The sequence below is a fragment of the Myotis myotis genome, unplaced genomic scaffold (assembly GCF_014108235.1).
Source record: "Myotis myotis isolate mMyoMyo1 unplaced genomic scaffold, mMyoMyo1.p scaffold_m19_p_2, whole genome shotgun sequence".
Classification (NCBI taxonomy): domain Eukaryota; kingdom Metazoa; phylum Chordata; class Mammalia; order Chiroptera; family Vespertilionidae; genus Myotis; species Myotis myotis.
Window position 1 is genome coordinate 173,861,142 of NW_023416324.1, and position 21,395 is coordinate 173,882,536.

Consider the following 21,395-nt stretch of genomic DNA (forward strand, 5'->3'; position numbering starts at 1 on the left):
TGTATAATAAAAGCCAAGCTGGTATTTCAGGGGCACCTCCCTGAGCCGACTGCCGAAGAGGGAGCACCTAATCTGTGTGACCTCCTGCCATTGTTGGTTCAGTGGCTGCAAAGTCCCAGGGCCAAGAAAGGTACAAATGCTGCTCTGGCAGCCAGCCCCCATCCCCGGAGCACTTGGCTGCTCTGAATGAGTCGTGAGGCAGCCGCTTATTTGAATAAAGGTGGTGTGTCACACTCAAGGTCCTTGACTTTAATACACAAATTGTAGTACTAAATGTCCTTTATGGCTTGACAGGCTGAGAGCTAGAGAGCTAGACAGCCAGCCAGCAGGCCTGCAGAGCTTAAACACAGAGCATTTATTGTTAGAAAGGGAAAATCTTACACTCAAATGGGTTTTAACATAAACACATCAAAAGGGAGATGCCGGCCCGCAGGTCCTTGGCTCCCTCCAGTGCAGGTCTCAGCTATGCTGCAGCCGGCCCACACTGTCCCCTCCTCCCAACAGCAGCAGGAGCCGAAGTCCCTCCAGGTTCCCCGCTGGCTGGAGGAGCCAAGGACCACAGACTCCTGAGTGCCTTCTGCGTGAGCTCCACCTATTCTCCAGGCTTCTGGGGAGACAGGAAAACGTCCCAACAGGCCAAGCACATTTTCTCAAAAAGCTGGATGGAGGTATGTGACAGTCCAGGCAAAACACAATCAACCAGTCTGATGCTGCAGCAGCATCATGGAAGAGACGGGAGGGAGTCTCCCTGGCCTGGTGGGCATGAGAAAGCCTCCACCTTGGACCCACTGCTTAGGAGTGTGGGTGGCAGCGGGGGTCAAGCCAGTCAAGGGGGTCCCCCAGTTGCCTCGGGTCACCTCTGCTCTTCAGGGCCAGGCCCCAGAGAGGCGTCAGTCCTCAGTCACAGGCGGGGGAATGAGCTGCAGCTGGAAGTTCTCGTTCTGGAAGATGCTGTGGGAAGCAGGGCCACTCTGGGAACCACTGAATGGCCTGTAGCTCTCGCTGCCGCGGCTCTGGGAGAGTTCTGTAAGGAGCGCCAGCTGCAAAGGAGCGGACACACATCAACCAAGGCGGTGAGGGCGGAGAATGTGTGGGGCAGTTGGATGTGGGTGGGGGGTCCTGAGTATGTGAGGGGCGGGGCTGCACTGCGGGAAGAATATACTGGTTTGGATCCCAGTTCTGCGTCTACAAACAAGTAATGTGACTGCACTAGTTCACGTGATTTTTGGACCTAAATTCCCTCCTTTACTGAGTGGACTGGGTCCATCCCGTAGACACATCAGACTGTGCTGCTCTCTGATAATGGAAAGCTGACGGATTCTAACCATCAGCGCCGAGTCCTCCTCCTCGAGTTGGTCCTGACCCTGAGGTTCTCCTCTCTGCTCATCTCCCTGCACTCCGTCCTGGTCAGTTCTCGGGGGAATGGCCCTGCACGAAGATCACTGGCTCTGACTGCTCTCTTCTGTAACCTGGACAGCTTCAATGGATGCCCAGCTGCTACGTCCCACTCCCCTGTGAGAAGTCTCCAGGGCAGACTCAGAGACTACCGGCTCCTCTAAGAGCCCTGCCTGCTCCCAGCTGCACTGGTGTCCAGTGACACCAGTGCAAAGCAGTTAGTGGCTCAGTCCTGGAAGACCTGCCAAGGGCAGAGAGTGGCAGGAGGAAAGGTTAATGCCAGCCCATTGGGAAACCAGGCCGTGCTACTCAGAGGGGTCATCCCTTTTGCCTCAAAGAGGCCTCTGCAAGAGTAAGGAGCCTCATGGCCTGGCCATCGAGATGCCCTGGCTGGTCAGAGGACAGATGAATTCCACTCTCAAGGTCCTGCCCATGGAGAGGGCAGCTGTGAGGAGTGAGCCACCACAGGGTGACCCAGGCCGAAGTCTGTAGGACAGTGGTTCTCAACCTTCTGGCCCTTTAAATACAGTTCCTCATGTTGTGACCCAACCATAAAATTATGTTCGTTGCTACTTCATAACTGTAATGTTGCTACTGTTATGAATCATAATGTAAATATCTGATATGCAGGATGGTCTTAGGCGACCCCTGTGGAAGGGTCGTTTGACCGCCAAAGGGGTCGCGACCCACAGGTTGAGAATCGCTGCTGTAGGGACTTCTGACAGCCCCAGGTAACGTGAGTGCCCTCTAGGTGCCAGGCACTATGCGAGGTCCTTGATATGTGCATGATTTCTAAAAAACTTTTTAAATTTAAGTACAGTTGGTATACAATATTAATTATATTAGTCTCAGGTGTATAGTATAGTGATTTGACATTTTTATACCTTACAATGTGATCACTCCACTAATTATAGTGCAAACTTATTATAGTGTCCTTGACTATATTCCCCTTCACCTTTATCACCCCTCCCCCACCTGCTCCCCTCTGGCAACCATCCCTTCTTTGTTTCTATGAGTCTGTTTTTTGTTTTGTTTGCTATGGGTTTTTTTTTTAGATTCCACATCTAAGTGAAATCATATGGTATTTGTCTTTCTCTGTCAAACTTATTTTACTTAGCATAATACTCTCTGGGTCCATTCATGCTGTCACAAATAGTAAGACTTCATGTTTTTATTGCGCAATATTCCATTGTGTATATTTTATTGTATATACCACTTCCTTCATTATCCGTTCATGTATCGATAGACACCTAGGTTGCTTCCATATCCTGGCTATTATAAATAATGCTTTAATGAACACAAGGATGCATGTATTTGTTGAACTAGTATTGTTTTCTTCAGATCAATACCCAGAAGTGGACTTGCTGGGTCATATGATACTTCTATTTTGCTGTTTTCCACAAGCGACTGCACCAGTTTGCAGTTCCACCAACAGTGCACAAGGGTTTCCTTTCCTCCACATCCTTACAACACAACAGTTGACTTTCTGATGAAAGCCATTCTGATAGGCAGGAGGTAGTACCTCATTGTTTTGTTTTGCATTTCTCTGATGATTCGTGATGTTGAGCATCTTTTCATAAGTCTGTTGGCCATCTGTATGTTTTCTTTGGAGAAATGTCTTTTCATGTCCTGTTTATTTGAGGAGGACAGTTCGAAGTCTTCTTTAAATGTCTGTGGAGCCATCTGGTCCTGTGCTTTTGTTTGTTGGGAGTTTTTATTACTACTTCAAATTCATTGCTAGCACTGGTCTGTTCAGATTCTGTGTCTTCCTGGTTTACTCTGGAAGGTTGTATGTTTCTAGAAATTTATTCATTTCTTCTAGATTGTCCGGTTTGTTGACATATAATTGTTCATAGTATTCTTTAGTGGCTTTGTATTTCTTGGTGTCAGTTCTAACTTCTCTTTCATTTCTGATATGCTGTATTCTTTTTTTAGCTTGATGAGTTTTGTTAGAGGCTTGCCAATTTTATTCTTTCAAAGAACCAGCTCTTAATTTCATTAATCTTTTCTATTGTTCTTCTATTTTCTATTTCATTTATTTCCACTCTGATCTTTATTATTGCCTTCCTTCTACTTACTTTGGTTGTGTGTTTTTTTTTAATATATTTTTTTGATTTTTTACAGAGAGGAAGGGAGAGGGATAGAGAGTTAGAAACATCGATGAGAGAAAAACATCGATCAGCTGCCTCCTGCACATTCCCTACTGGGTATGTGCCCGCAACCAAGGTAAATGGCCTTGACCGGAATCAAACCTGGGACCCTTGAGTCCGCAGGCTGACGCTCTATCCACTGAGCCAAACCGGTTAGGGCCTTACTTTGGGTTTTGTTTGTTCCCCTTTTTTCTAGTTTCCTTAGGTGTAGATTTAGATTGTTTATTTGGGATTTTTCCTTCATGTTGAGATAGGTCTGCATGGCTATAAACTTTCCTCTTATAACTGCTTTTGCTATAAGGTTACATTTTCATTTGTCTTAAGGTAGTTTTTGATTTCCTCTTCGATCCATTGGTTGTTTAGAAGCATGTTGTTTAATCTCCATGTATTTGTGTGTGTGTGTGTGTTTTCCCTGAAGTTGATTTTTAATTTCATGCCATTGTGGCCAGAAAATATGCTTGATATAATTTCAATCTTCTTGAATTTATTGAGGCTTGTTTTGTGGCCTAGTATGCAATCTATCCTGGAAAATGTTCCATGTGCACTTGAAAAAATAGTGTAACCTATTGTATTTGGATAAAGTGCTCTATAAATGTCTGTCAGGTCGAACTGGTCCAATGTGGCATTAAGGCCATTATTTCCTTTTAATTTTGTCTGGGGAGTAGTTAACTTTTGCCTTTATGTCTACTTACTAAGAATTGCTTTATATGTGTGGGTATCCTAAGTTGGGTACATAGATATTTACAATTGTTATATCCCCATCTTATATTGAACCCCTTTAACATTATGTAATGTCCTCCTTTGTCTCGAAGTGTATTTGGTCTGATGCCAGTATTGCTGCCCCAGCTTCCATTTGTTTCTATTCACATGGAATATCTTTTTTCATCCCTTCACTCTCTTTCCATCTAAAGTGAGTCTTCTGTTTGCAGCAGATACTGGTACACAGATCATTTCCTCCCCCTTAAGTCCATTCGGCTACTTCTGTCTTTTGTTTGGAGCATTTACTCCATTTACATTTACAGTAATTATTGATAGGTGTGTGCTCACTGCCAATTTGTTAATTTATTTTTAGTGGTTTTTGTTGTTCTTCACTGTTTTTTTCTCTTCATTTTTGGTTTATGGTTACCATGAGGTACATATGTATCTATATCTTTAGCAGTCTCTATTTCAAGCTGACAGGCATTTGAGTTCAAATGCATTCTAAAAGCAGTACATTATTTCTTCTCCCTCCACGTTTATTTTTGACATCATGTCTTATATCTTGTTTTGTGTATCCCGATTCTTTATTGTAGTTACTAATTTTTCTACTATTGTCTTTTAACCTTCATATTAGCTTTTTAAAGTGGTTGATTCACTGTGATTATTGTATTTTTGCCTTTCTGATATTTTCCCCCTGTATTTTCTTATTTTTGGTTACAACCTTTTCTGCATAAAGACCCTTTAACATTTCTTGTAAGGCTAGTTTAGTGGTGGTGAACTCCTTTAGTTTTTGTATGTCTGGAAAACTCACTCCAATTCTGAACGCTAACCCTGCTGGATGTAGTATTCTAGGTTGTAGATTCCTTCCTTTGAGCACTTTAAATATGTCCTACCACTCCTGTCTGGCCTCTAAAGTTGCTTCTGAGAAATTAGCTGATCGCCTTATGGGGTTTCACTTACTTGATGTTTCATTCTTGCTGCCTTTAAGATTGTCTTTATCCTTAACTTTTGCCATTTTAATCCAATATGCCTGGGAGTGGGTCTCTTTGGTTCATCTTGTTTGGAACCCTATGTTTGGATGTCTGTTTCCTTCCCCAGATTAGGAGAGCTTTCAGACATTATTCAAATATTCTTTCTACCCTTTTCTCTTTCTTCTCCTTCCGGAATCTCTATAATGCAAATGTTAGGTTGCTTGATGTCAGGCAAATTACTTATTACAACCCTCTGGATGTAAAAAAACCGGGCCCCTGAGAATTTAAGTAACTTGCCCTGAGTTACCCAGCAGTGAGTGGTAGTGTGGGATTCAAACTCAGGTCCATGCAGCAGCTGAGCTGCCCATGATCTCAGAGATCTCAAATACTATCCTCATTTGAAAATTTTTTTTCACTTTGCTGTTCTGATTGGGTGATTTCTATTATTCTATCTTCCAGGTCACTAAACTGTTCTGCATTAACTAATTTGCTGTTGATTCCTTCTGATGTAGTCTTCATTTCAGTTATTTTATGCTTCATTTCTGATTTTTTTAAATTACATTTTCTATCTTTTTGTTGAAGTACTCTTTGAATTCCTCTATTGTACTCTCAAGGTTGTTGAGCATCCTATGACAGATTCTTTAAATTCTTTATCAGGCAAATTACTTATTTCCATTGTTTTAGGGTTTTTCTCTGGCGTTTCTTCTTGTTCCTTCATTTGGACATATTCTTCTTTGACTTTTGTGTTTGTTCCTATGAGTTGCAATGAGTAACTGTCCCTCCCAGTCTTGAAAGAGAGGTCTGGTGACTGTGTTGAACAGTTTTGGCAGCTGGTTGTAATCAGGGCGGGCATGTGCCAGACCCTATGTGTCACCTGGCCTGAAGGAATGGGTTTGAGGTGGGGCAACTGGTGTGTGCATACTTCCTTGCCCTTCTAATCTGGGTGTGGCTGCCTGATTTAGACAGGGCTGTGAGATGTGCTTACCATGCCCTATTGCTTTTACTGTCTATGTTTACAGCAGGGCTGTGCATGCACACCCAACTCACTCCATATGCGGCAGCCCTGTGTGTGATACCACAATTTTGCTGGTTCCACATTTTCTTTGGTGGGGTGGCCCCATGTGTGCATGCAGCAGTGACCCATTATCTGCACTTTCTCTAAACAGGGGAGCCCTAGAGGCAGGTACCACAATGTTTTGTTAGCTCTGCATTCTCTTCATTTGAGGAGCCCCTTGTGTGCACAGCCAAGTGGGGGCATGAAGCAGCACACTGCTGTACCTGCTTGATCAACCTCCAGGTGCAAGGACCCCTTGTGTGTATGGTTCCTGCTGGATCCAGCTCCAGGAGGGGTGGCTGGGAACTCGCCAGAGTGCCCTGCAGGTCGGCCACAGAACCTGGATGAGCTCCTGCCCGCTATCCAGGTTCATGGGAACCAAACATTGGCCTCACTGGTTCCTCTGGTCCTGGGTTGTTCCTCAGCTCCTGAAGAGCTTCCCGACCTTTTCTATGAGGTTCCCCTCCCCGCCTCTTTTTTTTTTTGCTTATTGCACAGAAGCTATTCAGTTGGTTCCCAGTGTTCTCCCAGGAGGAACTGCTCTAAATATAGGTGTACATTCAATGTGTTCTTGGGAGGGGGTGAGCTCAGCATCCACTATGCTGCTATCTTGGACCTGCCTCACGTGCCTTTTATTTCTTATCCTCTACAACCCTCTGGATGTAAAAAAACCGGGCCCCTGAGAAGTTAAGTAACTTGCCCTGAGTTACCCAGCAGTGAGTGGTAGTGTGGGATTCAAACTCAGGTCCATGCAGCAGCTGAGCTGCCCGTGATCTGCCTCCCCTGGAGATAATGTCTGTCAGCTGTTTCCTATTCACATAACCTGCCAGAAACTCTGTTCTAGCTGTTTCCGTACCTCTGGTAAGGGGTTCTCTCCACTCAGGCAATCCCTTTTATTAATAACTCACTACCAGTGGTTGTGGTAATTGGGGAGACATCTGAAGGCTCCTAAGTTTAAAGCGCCAATTTATCTAAAATAATCCAGCTTCTGGCTCAGGACATGCATATGATCCAATTCACAATTCATAACACTGGCTCTGACTGCAAGTTACTTAGATGGCCATGAAAGCAGGGGGTACGCTTGCTTAAGCAGTCCTGCCAGGAACTTCACTGCCACCACAAAGGTTACAGAGAGACGTCCCTTGTTCTGCTCGAGCTCCACTTTGTGACTTCCTGTCTTCTGTAAGCCCCACAGCTGCCCATCAGTCTGTGAAGTTCTCCACAAGAACTTTCTACAGTGAGGAGAACAGAGCAGGCAACAGATGCTACATAAACTCCAAGTTCTTTCACAGTTAGACACTGTGGGGTAGAAAGTTAACTACTTCTGTTTCCCAGGAAAGAGATATTTTGTGTTCTGTTGTAATTTAGTGATCTGGAAATCGATGTGTCCAGTCTGAAGCAGAACTTCCTTAGAATGCCAGAAACCCAACTCCTGGGCAGAGCTTGGATGAGGCTGGGAAGGGACAGAGGTAATGCCAGTTAAATAACCCCTGAAGTCTCCTGGAACAAAAACCTCTGCCCACACCACCTCTCAAAAATGGAACATCATTTTTCCTCTGGGCTTCCATGAAACCTAGCAGGTGTTTGCCTAAGAATGGGGAGTGGGAGAAGGGAGTCCAACAGAGCACATGAGCAGTCTGTACAAGCTCAGGACAAATCGGCCCAGCTGGAATCAGGTGTGACTTCGGGACTGGAGGAGGTGATAGAGTTTGGACTCCACCTTCAAGTGATGGAGATCCAGGAAAGTGCGTTAAGCAAGGGCGGTAACATGACATTTGGGTTTGGAAAGATTACCCAGGCAGCAGCATGAAGAAGGGACAGAAGGTCTGCAGTGAGTGACAGTTGGGAGGGAAAGGGGAGAAATACACAGGAGATGTAGAGAAGACGTCTACAGGATCTCCCTAGTGAGTGGCTGGAATGGGAGAGATAAGCCGAGGGTACTGCCCTGCTCTCAGGCTGGATGAGAGAAGGCACCACCCAGAGAGGAGCACCAGGAAGAACAGGCTGGGGAAGTTAATGAGTACACTTCTGAAGTGCTTCTGCAACACCCAGACGGGTGTTATAACTGCTAGCAGAACTCCAAATCTGTATCCTTCTGTGGTTATAGGATACCAGTAGTTTTAGCCCATGGCCTTTTGTAATAAAGACAATTTCTCCACTCTGCAGTGCAGTTAGGCGTGTGATCATGTGTCTAAGTTCTGACAATGGGGGGTAAGTGGTTTATACAATTTATAGGAACTGTGGTTAAACAAAGGGCTTTTGTTCTTCCTCCTTTTCCTCCATCTTGCTGGCCAGGATGCAGATGTAATTGTTGGAGCTGGAACAACCATCATAAGCCAGATGTTAAGGATGGTGGAGCCACAAGATAGAAGAAATCCAGAGAGAGGTTTATGGAAGGTGCCCAGGCTGCCTGCACTTACACTTCTATCTTGGTTAAGTCACTATAACATAGCAAATGCAACTAATGCTGATGTCCGCCAGGGCTTGAGGCTTTGGGCAGATTTGACAGTCATTAATATAAAGAAAGGCCTCCCAGATGAAGGATTAGGAAACACAGATGCCCTTCCATGTCCTCACAGCCCATGGTAAGTAAGGTACAGATACCTTTCCACTTCCTTTGCATTCCTTGCCAAATTCTCAGGGCTCCATGTGGCCATAATAGGGCATTTTTCAGACTAAGGAGGAGGCTGGAGAGAGGACCTGAGGACTCAGCATTTCCAAAATAGTAATTATAAATAAGGAAATAGAAATTTGAACAACCACACAAACATTACCCTGGAGCTTCCTCGGTAGAGACGACAAAGCCGATCAAATGCTTGGATTTGCTGTGGATCCAGAACAGGTTCTGAGGTTGCCTGAGAAATAAAAGATAAGGTTGGTAACATCCATGGGCAGCCTCTGAACTTGTTCAACAGTGAAACAGGACGTGGTGCTTCCTTCATTCCTTTGAAGAAAACACATGCTATTAGTGAGAGAGAATCTAGTGAACATTAATGGGCAGGTCCTGCTAAAGTCCCCTGGTGCCAGTGCCCAGGCTGACCGCTCTATGGAACCTTCCCCCAGTGTGGTCTCTAATTTCCCGTACCGATCAGCTTCCTTTAGGGCTTTGTGACTGCTCTTTGCCTTTACTATGTAGAGAAAAGTAGCTCCATCCAACCTTGCCTTCCCATGTCCATCACTACTAGTAAGTATAGTCAGCAAAGATGGCCCTTCTTTGTGGTGGTAGTGGGGGATGCATTATACAGGAAAAATCACGTCATTTCCCTGTCTCATTATAAAGCTGGTAGCCACCTATCAGGTTGCAAGGTTGGTCTACTACTTTTTGGAAGAGGTGAACTTAACATTTCTATGGCAGTATTGTGATTCTACTACTGGTGGTTCTGATCCAACTTATACCTAGAGGGAAGATATGGGATCTTGTGGAAGGCAGTCATAAGCTTTGTTGAGTCAGAAGTAAATTGGAATACCAGTTCTGACACTAACTTACTGTATGACCTTAGGCAAGTCATTTCTATAAGCCTCAACTCGCTCACTTATAAATGAGAGAGGATAACGCTTTCTTTATGAGGTCACCGAAAAACAAATTACATGAGATTACAAATTTAAAGTGCCTTTAACTTACCTGGCACCCCACAAGGGCTCAGTATATGCTAACTTTTATTACTACATTTAGAGATACCTTTAGTTAAATGTTGATTTCAGAAGTGTTTTTATGTTTATGTATAAGTCTAGTAAAAAGATGTTTTTCTTTACTGTGAACGTTTTTGGCATGAGTAAAAAGTATCTATATATATAAAAGCCCAGCGACCAGAACAGTGGAACGACCAGAACAACCAGAACGACTGGTGACTATGAAGTGCACTGCGGCAGCCAACTAGCCTGATCCAGGCCCAATTGGCCCCCAAAACACTGATTGGGGGCAGGGCCGGCTGGCCAACCACCTGCTGCCCCTCTGCCCCCACTGGCCTGGCCCAATGGGCCTCCGTTGGGGCAGGCCGGCCGGATCGCAACTGTGCACGAATTCGTGCACTGGGCCTCTAGTTACTAAATAAAGACCTATGTATCAGAGGGGAAGAGTTTCAATGAGAAAGGGTCTTGGTGTTGACATGAACAATACTCTATAAGAAAGTACTATCAGGTCCATATTATTCCCCCAAGAAGGACTGACCTTCAAAAAAAGATGTACATATAAGAAGTTATGAACCAGCTAAGAAAAAGCTAAAGGAGTTCATCACCACTAAACTAATATTACAAGAAATGTTAAAGGGATTTCTTTAAGAAGAAAAGATAAAAAGTATGAGGAAATGTAAGAACAAAAAAAAATTCTCACTGACAAAGACAAACAGTAAAAGCAGTGAATCAACCAACTATAAAGCTACTACGAAGGTTAAAGAGCAAAAGTAAGAACATAATGTGTAATTACAACAATAAATTAAGTAACACACAAAATAAGTATAAGAGAATGACAAAAACATAAATGTGGAGTAAAAATTGTAGTGGTTTTAAAATGTGTTCAAACTTAAGTGACCATTAACTTAAAACATACTGTATAAATATAATGTGGTACATATGAAGCACATGGTAATCACAAACCAAAAATCACTAACAGGTAAACAAGAAATAAAGAGAAAAGAATCAAACATAACCATATAAAGAGTCAACATACAAGAGAAGAGAGCAGAGAATAAGGAACAGAAAAGAACTATAAAAACAATCAGAAAACACCTAATTGGCAATAACTATCAATTATTGTAAATGTAAGTGAATTAAATGCTTATATCAAAAGACATAGGGTGGCTGAATGGATAAAAAAAAAGACCCTTGCCCTAGGCAGTTTGGCTCAGTGGACAGAGCATTGGCCAGTGGACTGAAGGGTCCTGGGTTCGATTCTGCTCAAGGGCACATGCCTAGGTTGTGGGCTTGATCCCCAAGACGGGGTGTGCAGAAGGCAGCCTATCAATGATTCTCTCTCATTACTGATGTTTCTATCTCTCTCTCCCTCACCTTCCCTCTCTGAAATGTGTGTGTGTGTGTGTGTGTGTGTGTGTGTGTGTGTGTATATACATACATATATATATATATATATATATATATATATATCCCATACATATGCTGCCTATAAGAGACCCCCTTCAGACTGAAAGACATGCAGACTGAAAGTAAAGGGACAAAAAAACGTATTTCATGCAAATGGAAATTTTTAAAAAGCTGGGCAGCTATACTTATATAATACAATGTAGACTCTAAAACAAAAGTTGTCACAAAGAAGGGCATTTCATAATGATAAAGGGATCAATCTAACAAGAGGATATAACTCTTGTAAACATCTATGTACACAATGTAGGAGCACCTAGATATATATCAATGGACATAGAGAGATCAACAATAATATAATAATAGTAGGGTACTTTAACACTCTGTGAAGATCAATGAGTAGATCATTCAGACAGAAAATCAAAAAGGAAACAGTGTATGCCCAGCCAGTGTGGCTCAATGGTTGAGCATTGACCCATGCACCAGGAGGTCACTGGTTCGATTCCTGCTCAGAGCACATGCCTTGGTTGTGGGCTTGGTCCCCAGTAGGGGCTTGCAGGAGGCAGCTCATCAGTGTTTCTATCTCTCTCTCTAAAATCAATAATAAAAACATTTAAAAAAAGGAAACAGTGGCCTTAAATGATGCATTAGACCAGATAGACTTAATTGATAATTTTAGAACATTTCACCCCAAAGCAGCAGAAAATAAATTCTTTTCAAGTGCACATGGAATATTTTCCAGGATATCAAATATTAGACCACAAAATAAGTATCAGTAAGTTTAGAAGCAACTTTTCTGAACACAATGGTATGAACTAGAAACCAATTACAAGAAGAGAACTGAAAAACACACAAACATGTGGAGGTTAAATAACATGCTACTAAACAATGAATGGGTTATCAATGAGATCAAGGAAGAAATCAAAAGGTACATTAAGACAAAAGAAAATGAAAACACAATTACCCCAAATTTATGAGACATGGCCAAAGCAGTTCTAAGAGGGAAAGTCAGAGCAATACAGGCCTACCTTGAAGAACAAGAAAAATTTCAAATAAAGTATCTAATCTTACACCTAAAGGAACTAGAAAAAGAACAAATCCCAAAGTGAATAAAAGAAAGGAAATAATAAAAATCAGAGTGGAAATAAACAAAACAGAATCTGAAAAAAATAATAGAAAAGATCAATGAAACCAAGAGTTGGTTCACTGAATGGACAAACAAAATAGATAAACCTTTAGCTAGAATCATCAGAAAGAAAAGAGGACCCAAATAAAATAAAGAGGAGAAATGACAACCAATATCACAGAAATACAAAGGATTATAAGAAAATACTATGAACAATTATATGCCAACAAATTGGACAACTGGAGGAAATGGATAAATTCCTAGAAACATACAACCTTCCAAGACTAAACCAGGAAGAAACAGACAATTGCTAACAAAATTGTATTGGTTATCAAAAAACTCCCAACCAACCAGAGTCCTGGACCAGATGGCTTCACAAGCAAAAGTTACCAAACTTTCAAGAATTAACACCTATCTATATCAAACTATTAAAAAATACTGAAGAAGAGGGAAGGCTTTCAAACTCTTTTTATGAGGCCAGCATTACTCTATTACCAGAACCAGATAAAGATATTACATAGAAAGAAAATTTAGGCCAATATCCCTGATGAACATGGATGCAAAAATCCTCAACATAATATTAGCAAACTGAATTCAGCAATATATTAAAAAGATTATTCAACCTGATTAAGTGAGATTTATTCCTGGGACACAGGCCCATTCAGTATCTGCAAAACAATGTGATACACCACATAAACAAAATGAAGGATAAAAATCATATCATCATATCAATAGATGCACCAAAAAAAGCATTTGATAAAATTCAACATTCTTTTAAAATAAAAACTCAGGCCCTAACTGGTTTGGCTCAGTGGATGGAGCGTTGGCCTGCGGACTGAAGGGTCCCAGGTTTGATTCCGGTCAAGGGCATGTACCTTGGTTACAGGCACATCCCCAGTGGGGGGTGTGCAGGAGGCAGCTGATGGATGCTTCTCTCTCATTGATATTTCTAACTCTCTATCCCTCTCCTTTCCTCTCTGTAAAAAAAAATCAATAAAAATATATTTAAACAAAACAAACAAACAAACAAACAAACAAACAAAACTCAGCATTGGTGCCCAGCCAGTATGGCTCAGTGGTTGAGCATCGACCTATGAACCAGGAGATCATGTTTGATTCCCAGTTAGGGCACAGGCTGGAAGTTGTGGGCCCAATCCCCAGTGGGGAGTGCGCAGGAGGCAGCCAATCAAAGATTTTCTCTCACTGATGTTTCTGTCTCTCCCTTCCTCTTTGAAATCAATAAAAATATATATTAAACAGGAGAAAACAAAACTCAGCAGTGGGGATAGAAGGAACATATCTCAATATAATAAAGGCCATATGTGACAAATCTACTACTAACATTATATTTAATGGTGAAAAATGAAAGTCAATTCTTTAAGATCAGGAGCAAGATAAGGATGTCCACTTTCACCACTTTTATTCAATGTAGTGTTGGAAGTCCTAGTTACAACAATCAGACAAGAAAAATAAATAAAACGCATCCAAGTTGGAAAGGCAGAAGTAAAACTGTCATTATTTGCAGATGACATGATAGTATGTATAGAGAACCCTAAGAATTCCACCAAAAAACTATTAGACTAATAAATGAATTCAATAAAGTAGCAGGATTCAAAATTAATGTTTAGAAAACAATCACATTTTATACACCAATAACAAATATCAGAAAGAGAAATTAAGAAAACAATTCCATTTATAATTGCATCAAAAATTAAAATACCTAGAAATAAATTTAACCAAGGAGGTAAAAGACCTGTAAGACACTGAAGAAAGAATGTGAAGAAGATATAAATAAATGGAAAGATAATACTTTGCCCAAGGATTGGAAGGATTAATATTTTTTAAATGACCATACTCCCCAAAGCAACCTACAGATTGAATGAAATTCCCATCAAAATACCAATGACAGTTTTCTCAGAACTAGAACAAATAATCCTAAAATGTACACGAAACCAGAAAAGACCCCGGATATTCAAAGCAATCTTCAGAAAGAAGAACAAAGTTGGAGATACCATGCTATCTGATCTCAAACTATAATACAAGGCTATAATAATTAAAATGGTGGCACTGGCATGAGAATACACATACATCAATGGGCTAATATTGAGAGTCCCACTAATCTATGATAAAGGCGGCAAGAATATACAATGGGCTAAAGACAGTCTCTCCAATAAATGTTGGGAAAACTGCACAGATATATGCAAAAATATGAAACTAGGCCACTTTCTTACACCATATACAAAAATAAACCCAAAATGAATTGAAGATTTAAACTCCTAGGAGAGGACATAGGCAATCAACTCTTTTACTTTGCTCTTAGCAATATATATATATATATATATATTTTTTATGTCTTCCCAGACAAGGGGAACAACAACCAAAAATAAACAAATGGGACCACATCAAACTAAAAAAGTTTTTCCACAGTCAAGGAAACCATCAACAAAACAAAAAGACAACCTACTGGATGGGAGAAGATGCTCGCCAATGATACGTCTGATAAGTGGTTAATATTCAAAATCTATAAGGAACTCATACAACTTAACACCTAAAAAACAAATAGTACAATTGAAAAATGGGCAAGAGACGTGACTAGATGGTTCTTCAAAGAGGACATACAGATGGCTAAAAAACATATGAAAATGTACTCCACATCACTAATCATCAGAGAAATGCAAAATAAAAACCACAATGAGATATCACCTCACACCTGCCAGAATGACTCATCAATAAATCAACACACAAGTGTTGGTGAGGATGTAGAGAAAAGGAAACCCTCATACACTGCTGGTGGAAATGTACTAGTAGACTGGTGCAACCACTGTAGAAAACAGTATGGAATTTCCTCAAAAAATTAAAAATGGAATTGCATTATGACCCAGCAAGTCCACTTCTGGGAATTTATCTGAAGAAACCTGAAACACTAATTTGAAAAATATATGCATCCCTATGTACATTGCAGTGTTATTTAAAATGCCAAGATTTGAAAGTAGCTCAAGTGTCTATCAGTGGGTGAGTAGATAAAAACGCCGTGGTATATTTACACAATGGAATACTACTTGGTTGTAAAAAAAAGAGGTAATCCTACCTTTTTTGACATCATGGATGGACCTGGAGAACATAATGCTAAGTGAAATAAACCAGTCAGAGAAAGACAAGTACTGGGTACCATATGATTTCACTCATATGTGGAATTTAATGAACAAACTGAACAAGCAAAATAGAGACAGACTCATAGAGAGCAGGCAGACAGCTGTCAGGGGGAGGGGGAATTGGGAAGAAAAAAAAAAGAAAAAAAGAGAGGGGAGAGAGAAAACTCATTGACACAAACAACAGTGTGGTGATTCCAGGGTGGGGGTGGAAGATGGTAAAGGGGGGATAATAGGTGATGGGGAAAAAATAAAATTAAGAAAAAAAACTTAAACATGCAATACCTGACTATATATATAGTCAGGGGCACTAACCTCTTTTCCCTTAGATTGCCAAATAAAAAAAAGGACAACAGCCAACATAATAGCTCTCTGGTATGAATGAATCAAAATTATACCTATTTTCTGTCAGACTGGCAAAAGAAAAACTTGTTTTGTTGTACTGCAGAATTTTAGCAATTAGTTATATGTATACCATGAGATGAAATAGTCGCTGCTGTAGACTTGTTACTAATTGTGTTTTCTTTTTTGCTTTTATCACTAAGGAATTCAGTTGCTACATAGAACTAGCAACTGCTCAGGACTTGGTGGCAAACATTTATGTGTGCTATTATAACCCAGTTTAGTATTATTTTCCACATTAATTTATTTCATCTTATTGGATATATTTTGGAAGCAACTGAAATCGTTGGGGAAAGTGAAGGTCGTGTTAGTTCATAAGTAGAAAATGTTACTGTTAAAAACAGAATCACGCTTTCATCCCCACCAGGAACGTATGGTAGTCTATTCTAGGCGCAGGTGAAAGGCTCTGGCCCCTGGGAGTTTGCTCACTGAGGCAGAAAGTGCAGAAGTCTCAATGTTGGTCCAACCCACGTGTTCTGACCCAGTGCTTCTCAAACTTTACTGCGCATAAGAATCACTGAGGAATCTTGTTAAATGATTCTGGTTGGAAGATCTGAAATTCTGCGTTTCTAACAGGCTCCCAGGCGATGCTGAGATGCTGGTCCGCAGTCTGCACTTGAGTAGCAAGGTGCTAGCTAATCTGCACTGCGAGAGCAGCACGGGTGGCTGCAGCCTTCCTGTCCTTACTGAGAAGGTAACAGGACACTCTCAGGTTGTGGGTATCTGCCTCCTCCTGAGTCAGCAGTACCAAATCGACCAAACAATCAGCATTTCTTTTTTTCTGCAGTCCCCCCGGTTAGATATGTTGCTTTCAACACTGGAGTTCACATGCATCTTAGTAGGTGCAAGAAACTTGAATAAGATAAGAATGTTCCTGCCACATGGTTCCTTTTGAATCTGACTGAATTGTAGGTCCTACACCTACTTTACTAAATAAGTAAACAGGATTGTATAAACTGAGGAAGAGCAGGCCAGGAGACTTGCCCAGTATGAATAAAAAACTTGCAAGCAATTAAGCATCCTAAGTGGTCCCTCCATTTCATAAACCCGAGTCCTGGGAGAAAACCTGGAGTAACAAGCTAGTAAGTGCACATGTACAGACATACAATTTCAAACATGACACCCCACATAGGTTACAGGGGTGGCTTACCATGATCGTATTCCTCCTCTAGGTCCTTAAACTCCTTGGAGATACCGAGAAGGGGTTTCCAACAACCACATCCTTTAGAAATGAAAAATGTGGCTGCTCCGCATGTGAAGTAACTGGAGGTGACCCATCCTTTCTTACAACACAGCCATCATCCTCAGCAACCAGAGACTGAACTAAGGAGCGCCTGCTGGGCTGCCCTGGGTCCTTCTGGAAACGGAGTCACTGTAGGATGCAGAGGCCCTATTCTAGGCCATCCAGACTGTCTCTGTGTGAAAGGCAAGTCGTCTGAGGTGAAACAGCACTATTTGTAGACATGCCTAGGATGAGTAGAGGCTCACTAGGCGAGCATTCTGTATTCTCCATGGTTCTATGGGCTGGAAAAGTGGGGTGGGGTGGAGTGGGAATAAGGGCCCGTGGGAAGGCAGCCGGTCCACCAACGACCCATTTAGCTGGTTTACATCCTGCCTCTGCAGGATCCTGTCCTGTCGCCTCCAGGCATCATGAACTGGATCCAGTTCTGTGGTTCAACAAATATTTCCAGAGTCCCTACTATATTAGGCCTGGGGTACAAAGGTGAATAATTCAAGAGGAGTTTAATGTCTCTCAGATCCTGGGACATTAAAACTCCACCAAAAGATTTCAATGTTGATAAGCAAGGCTTGAGAGGTTACTGAGGTATAATAACCACAAGTTGCATAGCTGTCTCACGTTATCTCCACAAACCATCAAAATGCCCCTGAAATGACATTTTGGGGTCCAGAGTATGCTCTTACACATGATGAGACGTGGCAGTCTCGGCTCTGGCCCCCCTCTCTGCAATGCTTTCTCGGAGTCCCTGTCCTGTCTGTAGATCAGCTTGCACATGACCATGCACTCACCACAGTGTAATGGCCTGCTTACCTGCCTCCCCCATTAGACGTGGACACTTTGAAGATCAGCACTGTACTTATTCACCCTCCTCTTCCCAGTGTTCTACACCCAGCAAATGTTGGACAGACATCTGCTAAATAACCCCACATTCTTATCTATTCTGAACTGTTCATTTCAGGGAGAAGAGCAGCCAGCCATTTGCTCTCCTGGTCCACTGTGAAATTGCGGGCATTTGCCTTCCTATTTTCAAGCATTTGGATTATGTCAAGATTCTTTGTGTCTTCTACATGTTGTCCTTTATCGCAATGGAAATATCTATTTTATTTAGTTGAATTCACTGTTAGGGGAAGGATGATTTCAACTATCAGAAAACATATACCAACCCTTTTAAGAAGGTAGAAGAATTCACCAAAACCATGAGACTTATTAAAAGCCTCTCCTGTTGTTGCCCTGAGCGCTCCTTAGTGCAGAGCCCTCCACTCAGTGTGCCTGGGGCTGCTGGAGGGGGCAGGGCCTGCTTCCCAGCGACACTGCTCACCCTGGTGGGCAGAGCCTATTTGCTAGAGCGCATCTGTCCGAGCCCAAACCCTCGGTCACCAATCAGCAGCACTCACTCTAGGCGGTTACTGTTCTCTCTCGCTCGGTGTTTTGTTTCACTTTGTAATCTGGGGATAATGATAATAACTGTGCCATGTGAAGTGGCTGAGGAGATTAAGAAGGTAATGCATAAAGAGCAGGAGGAAGAGCCCAGGACACTGTAAGATCTCACTAAATGCTACTAACTGCAGGGCACAGGAGGCCCTGCAGGCACTGCACAGAGCCAGCCGGCCTGGGAGCCTGGTCATGTGGGCCTAGTCACCAGAGCACAGCTGACAAAACCGGCAAGCCCCGCAGAGAAAGGGGTGGGTGCAGGTTGCAGAAGAGCGAGAATGGGGAGAGTGGAGGGAAAGCCTCATGAAAATGAGAGCTCCCTGAGCACAGGCCCATTGTTTGTCTTGCTCACCGGCGCTCAGTGCTGTGTGAGACACAGAGCAACTGGGAAATCTTTAATTATCTGTTGATCAAGTGGATGAAGGGGTGGGAAGGTTAAGCAAGCAGGTTTTTTCTTCTTACACGTTCACTGGACCGTTCACAAACCCTCCGAAGTGCAGGAAGAGCACAGGGCATGGCTCCGGCGGGTTCCACCAGGATCTGCAACAGTTGGCTGGGTGGCTCTGGCCAGGTGACTCAGCTTCCCCAAGTCTCAGTTTCTTTATCTGTAAAGCCTACTTTGCAGAATTGTTGTGAGGATTAGAGATAATGCACGGGCTTGGTGCCTATTTGACATTCAAGAAAATGGCAGTGAGTACTGCGATTGTGTTATCTATTCTCCCGAGAGAAGTGCCCAGAAGAAAGAACAATGAGCTGAGAATCAGGAAACCAAGCTCTTGTCCTGTCACTGCAATTCCCATGGCTCCTCTCAGTCTAAGTTCCAATTACCAAAGGGCAGTGCCACTGTGGACCATACTATCATCCAGGGAAGATGTGGGCACCATGAGGTTAGGCGTTTAGAGCATGAATTTTCAAGTAAGATGGTTCTGTTTACTAAAGTGGATCATGGCTTTTATTGTAAAATCAGAAGCAGACTAGGACCAGCAACTAGAGCAGTGGTTCTCAACCTTCTGGCCCTTTAAATACAGTTCCTTGTGTTGTGACCCAACCATAAAATTATTTTCGTTGCTACTTCATAACTGTAATGTTGCTACTGTTATGAATTGTAATGTAAATATCTGATATGCAGGATAGTCTTAGGCGACCCCTGTGAAAGGGTCGTTCAATCGCCAAAGGGGTCACAACCCACAGGTTGAGAACCGCTGAACTAGAGGGACTGTCAAGAAAACTCACGACATCCTGAAGAGAAATGATAGATGCAGACTAAGATGCTGTGTGGAAAAAACGATTTGCCAAATCAGTGTCATGCATAAAACAAAAGTGGGAACAACAAAACTTGAGCATGATCTCAGACTGGCACATCTATAAACGGAAAGCACCCCTCCCAGTATTCCCAGGCCATCTAAGCCACCAACCTAGAATTGATTAGGAGTGATTTTTCCAATTGGAAAAGAGAAAAACACATTTAATATGACCTGCTAGCACTAATGTATTTCTTCCCATGTAATGAAATGCAGTGATAAAAGCTGAAAATTAAACTGTAGCTGCACGTTCTGAGGAAGAAACAGTGAAAAGCCCTGAAAATGACCTTGTAATGCTCAGCATTAAAGTAAATCCAGTGGAAAATTAGGTCCTGATAATCTAGGAGAGCCCCGGGGAGAGGACGCGGGGTGAACACAGCAGGCAGCATTTTCAAAGCTCAGTGACTCAGAGATGGTGGAAGTGAGAGCTGTAATTACATCCGCTGGAAGGAAGAAAACCAACCAGGGCTTTCAGGATCCACAGGCCTCTTACCCAGCACATCAAGCTTCGGAGTAGGAAAACAGCCATGATCCACTGCCACCCTGAAGGCTGGGATCGTAGGAACAGTGATAATAACAGTACTAGGGATTCTGGATAGGAAGCGTCTAAATCAACTGTGAGGATGAGGACAAGTCCCAGAAGACTGAGCTCTGCTTGTTCATTTCTTCTTCTTTCCAATAAAGAAGGTCCTGACATCAAAATCCCAGCGTTTCCTTTCCTAATCGTCTTGCCACGCTAGCCCAACAGAAAGTCAAACCTCGTTTGTGAGAGACATGGGCAACCTGACAAAATTCTGCAACATGATTACTGGTCTTTTTGGCTTTCCAGGAGCCTTTCACTGGCATTTCTGGCATTTGCTGGTGGGTGGGCGGTAAAGGTGAATGAACTGAGTTTGCTGGCCTCTCCTTCAAATCTTCCTCGACATCAGTTATAGGCCTCTGTCAGGCTTTCGCCACTTTCACCCACATTAGAGGTCCTTAATATTTAATGCTTTTACTTAAGGTGAAACCATGAACAGAAAACACCTTTCCTAAAATTCCCATCCACACAGTTTGCTCTCAGACACAACCTGACTTCTCACACACCCTCATTTCCCAAGGTCTCAAAACTCTCAGTAGGTTACAGCTAATAATGGATTAGGTAATGAAATAATAAAATAAGCAAGTTCATTGCTAAGCTGACTGGAGAGAGGAGGGAAGCACCTAGAAGAACATCTCTTGTGCTCTCACCTAGGGAAGGAACCATAGCTCTAGAACAGTGATGGCGAACCTATGACACGTGTGTCAGAGGTGCCACGCGAACTCATTTTTTTTGGTTGATTTTTCTTTGTTAAATGGCATTTAAATATATAAAATAAATATCAAAAATATAAATCCGTTTTACTATGGTTGCAAATATCAAAAAATTTCTATATGTGACACGGCACCAGAGTTAAGTTAGGG

General features: G+C 42.3%; 1 protein-coding gene across 11 annotated transcripts in view; it reads right to left on the reverse strand.

Moving 5' to 3' along the window:
• Positions 1–336: 336 nt before the first annotated feature.
• VPS8 (VPS8 subunit of CORVET complex) overlaps positions 337–21,395 on the reverse strand; it is a 267,100-nt gene continuing 246,041 nt past the window's right edge. For 9 of the 11 annotated variants that reach the window (XM_036352529.1, XM_036352534.1, XM_036352531.1 and 6 more), the window contains 2 exons: positions 9,044–9,124; positions 337–1,040 (listed from right to left, as the gene is read on the reverse strand). In XM_036352529.1, coding sequence (XP_036208422.1) covers positions 891–1,040; positions 9,044–9,124 — 231 coding nt within the window. In that variant the 3' untranslated portion in view covers positions 337–890. Of the gene's footprint in view, positions 1,041–9,043; positions 9,125–9,192; positions 9,214–21,395 lie in introns of those variants that run through there. The other 2 variants (XM_036352539.1, XM_036352537.1) reach the window with 1 other exon arrangement.